We start from the raw sequence: 11,426 nt of genomic DNA, 5'->3' as shown, positions 1-11,426 counted from the left end.
ATCTACTAGAGATCTGCTTCAGAGATTCATGTCCAGTAGTCCTACAAGTACGAGCTCGAGAGAAGAAATTGTTAGATCTGAATATCACGGGTGAAATCCATCACCTAATTCCATGACTGAATCATGTTGAATAATTAAGAAAACATAAAACAATAGCGGAAGCGTACCTGATGATTCCATGACGGTTGGTCTTCCAGATCAACACGTATTTCTCTGAGAGTCCCTTCAGTTCTCTCTGGCTCACTCTGACGACGGGATATCAAGAATGACAAGAATATTACGTGTGACCTGGGGACCAGCCGTATTTATAGAGAAACCCTAGGTTACCCTAGTGGGCTTCCTATTTCAACCCATCACTGAAATAGAAGCCCATAATGAGTCTACACATTAAAGGCCCACAACCTGTTAGATACATTAAAGCCCAATAACCGTATACCAAATTAGATCACTTTTAATGGGCCATCTTTATTGACAGTTCACAACACATAATTATTTAACATATAAGCCCAACGTTGGATTAAGGATCCAACATATTGGATTAAAGATCCAACAATCTCCCACTTGGGCTATATGTGCAACCTTATAATTATGTATCGCAAAAATAACCGAAGGAGCTCAACTTTACTGTCATTACCAAATTGTATCTCATAACCAATCCGGTCCATCAACCATATCAACATAGGATCAAAGCGGCATTCACTACATCTATCGTAGTTATACCCATCAATGGTCACGTATATCGATACAACTAAACGACATGGATCATGAAGTGGATGTGTAGTATGGAAATTTCATGTTATGTGACCTCAACATGTCTATTTCCATTTGGTCCTCCTTAAACCTTAGTGAGATCAAACCATATACTAGAAAAAACAGAGTCTAAATAAACCAAAACTTAATTTCTGCAGAAAACCTCAATAATCATAAATAAACCAAATATGTCTATAACATAAAAGCACTAAAAATAGCAAAACAACAAACTCCCACTAGAACTGAATATCCTGAGCTGAAATAACACCCATATGAGCAGTGTGCTCGTGAAACACTTTGGGTGGTAGTCCCTTAGTAAGCGGATCCACAATCATGGAGTTTGTTCCGATGTGCTCGATAGACAACTGTCTACTCTGAATTCTTTCTTTCACAACCAGGAACTTGATGTCGATGTGTTTCGACTTCGTGGAGCTCCTGTTGTTGTTGGAGTATAGTACAGCGGATTTGTTGTCACAATATAACTTGAGTGGTCTATCAACACCATCTATTATGCGCAGCCCAGTGACAAAATTCCGCAACCATATCCCCTGATTGGACGCCTCATAACAAGCTATAAATTCTGCTGCCATGGTAGAAGATGCTATAAGAGACTGTTTAGCACTCTTCCAGGAGATAGCACCTCCAGCCAACAAATAAATATAGCCTGATGTAGATTTCATACTGTCTTGGCATCCAGCAAAATCAGAGTCAGTATACCCGATGATCTCGATCTGATCTGACCTCCGATATGTGAGCATGTAGTCTTTTGTTCTTTGTAAGTACCGCAGGACCCGTTTAGCTACTTTCCAATGGTCCATCCCTGGGTTGCTTAAATATCTGCCTAACATCCCTGTAATGTACGCAATATCCGGACGCGTACAAACCTGAGCATACATTAGACTTCCTACTGCCGAAGCGTAGGGAATCGTCTGCATTTCCTTTTCTTCAAAATCATTCTTAGGGCACTGATTGAGACTGAATTTGTCTCCCTTAGCCACAGGAGTATCACCTGGTTTACATTCCTGCATGCCATATCTTTTTAGAACCTTTTCGATATAGCTCTTTTGTGATAATCCAAGAATCCCCCGAGAGCGATCTCGAGATATCTGGATTCCTAATACAAAAGAGGCGTCACCAAGATCTTTCATCTCAAAATTCTTAGCTAGAAATCTCTTGGTTTCGTGCAATAAGCCTATATCGTTGCTGGCAAGCAAAATGTCATCAACATATAAAACCAGAAAAATACACTTACTCCCACAGAACTTATGGTATATACATTCATCCACCAAATTCATTTCAAAACCGAACGAAATAATCACTTAGTGAAATTTGAAATACCATTGTCGAGATGCTTGTTTGAGTCCATAGATGGATTTTTTAAGTTTGCAGACCAAATCATTTGCGTCTTTGGACACATAATTTTCTGGTTGCACCATATAGATTGTTTCCTCGATGTCACCATTAAGGAACGCAGTCTTCACATCCATCTGATGTAACTCAAGATCAAAATGCGCCACTAATGCCATTATAATTCTAAAAGAGTCTTTCGTGGAAACCGGAGAGAAAGTCTCTTTATAGTCGATGCCTTCTTTCTGTGTGAAACCTTTTGCAACAAGACGAGCTTTGTACCTTTCCACATCACCTTTCGAATCCCTTTTGGTCTTAAATATCCATTTGCAACCAATGGGTTTCGCACCTTCTGGTAATGGTACAAGGTCCCAAACGTCATTATCCTTCATAGATTTCATCTCTTCATTCATGGCATCGATCCACATTTGAGAATCAGAACTTTTCATGGCTTGAAGGAAGTTGATAGGATCATCTTCGTTCACTCCAATGTCATCCTCATGTTCTTGAAGAAATACAACATAATCATCTGGTATTGCACTTCTTCTTTCTCTGGTGGATCTTCTTAATGGCATATGTTCTTGAGGTGGTAGAGTTTGTTCTTCTGGAACAATTTGTTGCGCAAGGGGTTCCCTAATATTGTCTTGAATTGAGTCTTGAACAATGTCAGGAGTAAAGTCCTGATCATTGTCAATGTCACCTATGGGAATATTAACATATTCCTCTTCCAAGACAAATTTTCTTACCGTATCTCCCCTTGCAAACTCGACATCCTCAAAGAATTGAGCATTTCCTGTCTCGAAAATTGACCTAATTGTGGGATCATAAAACTTGTACCCCCGGGATCTCTCAGCGTATCCAACAAAATAGCAGCTCACAGTCTTTGAGTCCAGTTTCTTTTCATTAGGCTTATAAGGCCTTGCCTCAACTGGACATCCCCAAACGTGCATATGTTTTAGACTAGGCTTTCTGCCCGTCCAAAGTTCGTAAGGTGTTTTGCTCGCTGCCTTAGTTGGTACCCTGTTAAGGATATATGCTGCAGTCTTTAATGCTTCTCCCCAGAGCGATTCAGGTAAAGTAGAATGACAAATCATACTTCTTACCATGTCTTTAAGCGTTCTGTTTCGTCTTTCAGCAACACCGTTCATAGTGGGCGAACCCGGCATAGTGTACTGTGGGACGATACCGCATTCCTCTAGGAATTTAGCAAACGGTCCTGGACGTTGTTCACCTGAACCATCATATCTACCGTAGTACTCACCACCACGATCAGATCTGACGGTTTTAATTCTTTTACTGAGTTGATTTTCAACTTCAGCTTTGAACTTCTTGAACACGTCTAGTGACTGTGACTTTTCATGAATGACATATATGTAGCCATATCTTGAAAAATCGTCTATGAACGTTATAAAATATTGCTGACCATTCCAAGCAGATGTTGGAAAAGGTCCACAAATGTCTGTATGAATAAGTTCTAAGACGTCCAAAGTCCTGTTGGCTTCAAATCTCCTTTTATTGGTTTGTTTTCCTTTTATGCAATTTACACAGATGTTGAAATCCGTGAAATCTAAGGGATCTAGAATTTCGCATGACACAAGTCTCTCTATTCTCCTTTGAGAGATGTGACCTAATCGTTTGTGCCATAACGCGCCCGAATTCTCGCTAGTTAATTTTCTCTTTACACCTCGAGTACTTAAATGCAAGGATTCATTAAATGAAACATTTATCTCAACGGAATATAGATTATCGTATCCTGATAAAGAACCGGAACCAACCATATTTGAACTGTGAAACAAACTAAATTTTCCATTCTCAAATGAACAAGAATAACCACATTTGTCCAAACAAGAAACAGAAATCAAGTTCCGTCTAAAAGACGGTACCAGAATAGTTTCATCAAGATCCAAATAAAATCCAGTCTTTAACAATAATCTAAATTTTCCAATTGCTTCAACTTCAACCTTCTTGCCATCGCCCACATAGATGTATCTTTCAGCATCATTTGGCTTTCGGCAATGGAGGCAACCCTGCATAGACACACTGATGTGAGTGGTTGCACCAGAATCCATCCACCAGGTGTCCTTAGGTACCGAAGCTAAATTAACCTCAGAACAAACCAAATTAAGAAGCATACCTTTCTTAGCACGCCAAGCGTGATAATTAGCACAATGCTTCTTTACATGCCCTTCAGCTCGACAGAAGAAGCAACCAGTCTCCTCAGGGTTATCTGGTTGCTTTTGATGTTTCTTCTGAGGTGCTGTATTCACAGCTTCCTTATCCTTCTTTCTTTTCTTTCCCTTGTCCCCGCTCTTAGAGGTTGAGGCTAGGTGAGCACTTTCTGTCTTATCTTGCTGCAACCTTTCCTCTTCCTGAACACAATATGAGATGAGCTCATTAAGAGACCAAGTCTCTTTCTGACAATTGTAGCTCACCTTAAACTGGCTAAATTGTGTTGGAAGAGATATCAGAACTAGATGCACTAGCAAGTCCTCAGAGAGTTCAAGCTTAAGTGCTTTCAGCTTTGAAGCAAGATGAGACATCTCTAGTATGTACTCCCTGATATTGCCTTTACCCTTATACTTCATTGAAATCAGACTTGTCAAGAGCGTACCAATTTCAGACTTTTCGTTCTTGACAAACCTTTTCTCAATATCAGCAAGGAACGCCATAGCAGTTTTGATACTATCGGACATTGTGCCCCTGAATGCTTCTGGAATGGCCTTCTTCATAATCATCATGCACATGCGATTCGATCTCTCCCACTTTTCCATCTCCCTCTTGTCATCAGAGGTACTCTGGTCCGTAAGTGCCGGAGGAGCTTCAGTTCGTATCGCCAGGTCAAGATCCATGACCCCGAGAACAATCAGCAAGTTCTCCTTCCATGACTTGAAGTTAGAGCCATTCAGCAAAGGAATTGAATTGATGTTGGCAGAAATATTTCCAGGAGTCGTAACTGATACAAAGAACAATAAACAAATAAACAAACAAGCTCAGATAAAACCTAATCCGAAACTCAAAAATTCAAATTCAAATATGGTAAAACCCATCTCAAGATACCGTGCACTCCATCAATATTATGTCTTTGGACAAGAATAATGACTTGTAAGTGATATCTTGGTGCACTAATCAAATACTGATAATAATGAACATATCAAATAATAAATCTTCCTTTGGGCCGATCTACTATTCACATGTAAAACCAAAGAATCATCACGTATTTATTAGCGCAAACATACATGCAATCAAGTTAAACATTTACCTTCCTTTGGGCCGATAAATATTCACAATAATTACAAGTACAAAACCTTTTATATTTTAAAATAAATAAATTTCCACAAGAGAGGCCACTTTGGTGACATGTTGCTTCAATTAACTTATTTTAAAATATATATACTAAATAATACCAATATTTGAATTTAATTTTTTTTTTTTTTTTTTTTTATGGGCTGAACCCACCACTTTAAATAAATAAAGGCCCATTAGGCATTAATCTGAAAAATCTAGGGCAATCAGGCAGCTATCCTTTTAACCACACGGCCGTCTCTGCCTATTGCCGTTGATCTGAACTGCTTATGCGATTAAAATTGATGATATACCCAAAACTGATAAACATGAAACTGGTGTATATATGTATATTCAATAGAAACTGATATCAAACCTTACGAATAAGACAAAAGAAAAAAATAATAGCTTGATGAAACCATAATCGCATGACCAAACAAAAGAAAATTCAATACAGTCTCTAATGAATAAACAGAATACTTTATGCACGATTTTCTAGAGAAGACACAAGGGCACAAAACTCCATAATAAGAAGATATACACAAACCTTATTGATCAAAAAAGCAAATCCGAAGACAAGCAACCTTTTTTTTTTTTTTTTTTCTTTCGAGAATCATAACAAACCGAAAAGAAAAAAAAAATGTATCCCAAACATACCAAACGCAGGTTACTGGACATAATAAAAGCCAAAATTCTCAAAAATTCAAACATGATTGGCTCTGATACCAATTGTTAGATCTGAATATCACGGGTGAAATCCATCACCTAATTCCATGACTGAATCATGTTGAATAATTAAGAAAACATAAAACAATAGCGGAAGCGTACCTGATGATTCCATGACGGTTGGTCTTCCAGATCAACACGTATTTCTCTGAGAGTCCCTTCAGTTCTCTCTGGCTCACTCTGACGACGGGATATCAAGAATGACAAGAATATTACGTGTGACTTGGGGACCAGCCGTATTTATAGAGAAACCCTAGGTTACCCTAGTGGGCTTCCTATTTCAACCCATCACTGAAATAGAAGCCCATAATGAGTCTACACATTAAAGGCCCACAACCTGTTAGATACATTAAAGCCCAATAACCGTATACCAAATTAGATCACTTTTAATGGGCCATCTTTATTGACAGTTCACAACACATAATTATTTAACATATAAGCCCAACGTTGGATTAAGGATCCAACATATTGGATTAAAGATCCAACAGAAATGCCTAGAATGCCGGCGACGATTTGGCTTCGACGGCGCCGGCGGTGTCGTTTTCGGCGCTAATGAGGACGGAATCGCTTTTGGTGGAGATGGAGGAGGGATCGAGGAAGGATATTTAGACGATGAGGAGGATGGTGAAGGAGATTGGAGAAGCAAAGAACTGGAAAAGCGCCAGAGAAGGAGGACGACGCGCCGGCGACGGTTCCACGGAAGAATTCGGTCGGAGGAGGAGGAGTCAATTTGGTGGCGGCGGTGGTGGTGGCGGTGGTGGCGAGGGGACGGCAAGGCTCAGCGGGGTTGGTTGGTGGAAGTTCTTCGGGTATGTCGTAAATTCACCGTTGTCATTGATCGACAAAGGATTTTTTTTTTTGTTGTCAAAACAAATATTAGTTAAATTAAATATAAGGTCAATTTGGGGATAATATTTCGTTACCAGATGGTATTGAGTTATTGAGTTATGGTTTAGTTAGCTGAGTTGTAACTTGCGTGTTATGCAAGTTTGTTTATTTTTCTTTCTTAGCTTGTCGTTTGTTATGTGCAACGAGTCGTTTAGTCTTTGTCAGCTTGTTTTACTTTTTCTGCTGACTTGTATAAATTCCATGACTGTGTTTGAATCAAGGATTTAAATGCCGGAGAATTTCCTGGATTTTCGCCGGGAAATTCGTTTTCGGTGGGTCAACAACCGACGACAGTCATGTTTGTCGTTTCCTCATTTTTTTTGTCATTCGAAATGCCGGGAAACGACACGCCGTTTCGTTCCAAATATGTCATCGTTTTTCATTTACATCTCAGTATAAAAGCTTCCATTTTTCCACAGATATCGGCGAGTACCGAACGAAAAGAAAAAAATAAAGAAATTCAGGCTGAGTGAACAAGAGAAGAACGCGACGCAATCACCGGCGAAAATCCAAGAGAATCGGCGATTTTCCTTTTGTTTCATCTAAGTAAGGTTCAAATTCAGCAAATCGCAGAAGAAATTCGTCCGGATTTGTGGAATTTCCATTCCGTTTTACAAACCTAATTTATGAAACTTGCATGTTCATTTTATTGAGTAATTTGATTTTTTCATATAATCCCCTTCATGAATGTTTTTTGTAATGTGACGATCTATAATATATATTTTTTCAGACTTTTTGGAGAACTTCTGGCGAACTGAAGATAGTTGTTATAAAATTGATAGAACCTAAAATGGATGAAACACCAGATAGATGAAGACTAAAAATTGCTAAATCAACAGCTCCTCCAGAATGGCTGGTAATACCACTTAAGGGCGGATAGACCGTCCACCCAGTGCCGCTACCCACTTCTACTAAGGATGAGCTTAATAGGAGCAAGAGACGGAACCACCATTTTTTCCGGTGAACCATCATTTTTTTCGGCGACTCTAAAATCAGTTTTTCAACTTTTTATTTCTTTTTTTTTAAGTCATGTTATGTCTTTAAATTTTAAATTACATAAACTTATGTTTTGAATTGGTTTTCATTATGTTGTGTTGAATTGATGTAGTTTGATTTTGATTTGAAATTTTAATTGTTATACTTTGAATTGGAAATTGAAATTGTTAGACTTTGAATTGAAATTAATTTATCATGTATGTTAGAAATGAAATTGATAGAGTAGGAATTGAAATTGAAATAGTTAGAATTGAAATAAAATTAGTTTGAATAGAATTCATCGACATGTTGAAGGAAATTTGTTGATATATTGAAACGAAATTTGAGTAGACTTTGAATTGAAATTAATGTATGTATGCTAGGAGATGTTAGCGTAGAGTAGAAATTGAAATTGTTACATTTTGAATTGAAATTAAATTAGTTTTACTAGAATTTATTGACATGTTGAAGGAAATTTGTTGATATATTGAAATGAAATTAGTTTGAGTAGACTTTGAATTGAAATTAATGTATCATGTATGCTAGGAGATGTTAGCGTAGAGTAGAAATTGAAATTGTTACATTTTGAATTGAAATGAAATTAGTATTAATAGAATTTATTGACATGTTGATGTTGACATATTGAAATGAATTTAGTTTGAGTAGAATTTATTGACATGTTGAAATTTGATTGAAATTTTGAATTCAATATGCAGGTATATCGAAGATGATCGATGAAGGAGTTCGTATGCATTGCACCTCAGCTGCAACAAACCCGAACCACTTCACGTGCAATTATTGTGGGTACGTAACGAGGGGGGAGGAATCACACGGATGAAGTTTCACTTAAGTGGAAACGATCTGAAGAAGAATGTGAAGAAATGTACGAGTTGTCCCGTAGAAGTACGCAAGGAGATGTTAGCGTTACAAGCGGCGACTCTCCAAAAGAAGAAAAGCAAGTCCATCCTTGATGAAACCGTTGACGAGCACTTGGCCAAACGCTTCGGTCCGACTCACGTAGAGGTTGACCCCGACCAACAATACGAACATAATATGATGCAAGCTCTTAAAAGAAGCCATCAAGAGACACAACTGGATGCTTGGAGATCTGGCCTTAGTGGGGGTTCTGAGACTGCACCACCACTTCCTCATATTCGGCCAGATAATGGACGACAACCAACTATTCCGGACATCACAAATCCGAAATTGAAGCAACGACTGGGACGAGCCATTAGCAGCTACGTCATCCACGAGAACATACCAATAAACAAAGTGAAGTCGCCTCACTTCCGACACATGATCAATGAAGCCGTGACAGTTGGTAAGACTCGTGTATTTGAAGTAGCAGTTTTAATTTGACAAATATTGTTGTATCCAACTGTACTTGCATTTTCAAACTTCACAGGTCTATGTATCCCGCTTCCGACTCCTTACGAGATTTATAACACGTACTTGAGAGACGAGGTTGCGTCCGTCAAGAAGTGCATCGACCAGCAACGGGAAGTGTGGAAGGAATATGGATGCACCATAATGTCGGACGGATGGACGGGACCGATGCATTTGAGCATCATAAATATTATGGTTTACTCGGCGGGTAAGACTATTTTTTTGAAGTCTGTTGATGCGTCAGATGAGATCAAGAACTACTTGTACATCTATAAGATTCTGTCACATGTGGTTAAAGAAGTCGGAGAACATAATGTTGTTCAGATTATCACTGATAATGGTTCGTCTTACAAGAAATCCGGAATGAAACTCGCTCGGCGATACAATCTGTATTGGACTCCGTGCACCGCACATTGTATTGACTTGATGCTCGAGGACGTGGGAAAACGAGCAAATGTCGCTGAAGTTGTTAAGAATTGTAGAGAAGTGACGAAGTTCATCTACAATCACAGGATAGTCCTCTCGAAGATGCAAGAAGATTGACAAGGAGAGCTAATCCATCCAGGTTCGACGAGATTCGCAACGAATTACTTGGCCCTAACAAGTCTCAAGAGCAGTCAACAGGGGTTGAAGAAGATGTTCACGTTGGATTGGTGGGACCGATGTTCCTTTCGTCAAACTGCAGCTGGACAGTTTGCGGAGTCAAAAATATTGGACAGCAACTTTTGGCTCCATATTTATAGCGTGTGCAAAGTATTCGAGCCTATATACTCAGTTTTGCATCTCGTTTATACAGAAGCGGTTCCGACGATAGGTTTGTTGTACCACGTCTTCGATTTAATGAAAAAGAAGTCGGAAAACATCCCAAACAAGCAATGGGTGGAGGACATTGCGGTTGAGAGATGGATGAGACAACTTGACCATCTGTTACACCAAGCAGGTATTTGTTGGAATCGATCTAGGGTTTAAGAAAAAGTTTAACGCTTCGTTAAGCGGCGGAATTTTAAAAATTTTCTTTTTAAGTAAAACTAGTTTTTACTAACCTAGACAAGAGCATGTACATGTAAATAAAAACTAATATGAGCTATTAAAGTTACTAACCTTTCTTGAAGCTTGAACCTTGTAGAAGCTTTTGGAAAGTTGCAACGCTCGTCTCCCCTCGCAACACGTCTCTCTTTCTTTCCTCGGCACCTCGAGCAACCACGAAAGTTTCTATCACTAAATCACTCGAAAAGAAGGAATCAGTGAGTGGGCACTTTTAAACACTACGACTTGAGAACGAGTCTCGAAGTCGCAGAGCTAAACACTAGGTCGAGTGAGGACCTAGGTGCCAAGACAAGAAATAATCGAAAATAAACTAGAGAGAGAGAGAGGATTTTCGGCCAAAGTTCTAGAGAGAGAGTCTCTCAAATCTCTTAAACTTGGATGAATTGAAAATGAGAAGAATGAGGCTCCTATTTATAGGAGAGGTCTCACCTTCAATAAGGTAGTTTCCTCTTCTATAAAATGAGCCAATTTCCTCTTTCTTTTCCTTGAGAAGCTCGGCCAAAATAGACTTCATTAAGTCTTGGAATAGTTTCCTATTTTGTTCCATGCCTTGCCTTGTCTCTCTCTTGGCCGAATTCCATATAGCATCCTCATGCAAATTTGTTTCCTCTTTTTCTTTTGGCAAGTATCTTGATACATTTATGCACAAAATATTCTCTCTTGGTTGGGTATGTTGGGCGCCTATGTCTTCTAGAATGGGGTTCTAGAAGCTTTTCCATTTGTTCATGACAACATGAAAAAGGCCCAATAAGAATTTTCAATCAAATTCTTATGAAATGAAATTAATTCACAAGACCCAATGATCAAGTCATGGCCGAGTGAAACATGTCATAAATGACCTTGTCAAAAATTTATTGACATTCATTTCATCGTTTGTCTCAAAAGACAAAAATACCCTTTTCACTATTTTCGTTCTTGTTTTGACTTAGCTTCCAGTTTAACTATTCCTATCGATGTGATTCGTGACAGTGACCTCATGGACCCAAATGAACAAAGCTTTAGCTAAACACTTGGACTCTAAAGTT

General features: G+C 38.7%; 1 protein-coding gene across 1 annotated transcript; it reads left to right on the top strand.

Annotated features, from left to right (window-relative positions):
* The first annotated feature begins 8,802 nt into the window (after nt 1-8,802).
* LOC149384827 (uncharacterized) lies at nt 8,803-9,897 on the top strand. Its single transcript, XM_089626170.1, has 2 exons — nt 8,803-9,289; nt 9,374-9,897. Exons 1-2 carry the CDS (start codon nt 8,803-8,805, stop codon nt 9,895-9,897), a joined length of 1,011 nt encoding a protein of 336 aa, XP_089482296.1.
* Nucleotides 9,898-11,426: the final 1,529 nt, after the last annotated feature.

Source organism: Urtica dioica, chromosome 9 (assembly GCF_054948205.1).
Source record: "Urtica dioica subsp. dioica isolate 48M chromosome 9, U.dioica_male_clone48M_v1_H2, whole genome shotgun sequence".
Lineage (NCBI taxonomy): Eukaryota > Viridiplantae > Streptophyta > Magnoliopsida > Rosales > Urticaceae > Urtica > Urtica dioica.
Note: the sequence above shows the minus strand (reverse complement) of the source record. Positions and strands in the feature narration are given on the sequence as shown.

Coding starts and splice junctions, on each gene's coding strand:
- LOC149384827 (XM_089626170.1), top strand. CDS start 8,803: ATGAAGTTTCACTTAAGTGGAAACGATCTGAAGAAGAATGTGAAGAAA. Junction 9,290..9,373: donor CAATGAAGCCGTGACAGTTG/GTAAGACTCGTG, acceptor CAAACTTCACAG/GTCTATGTATCCCGCTTCCG.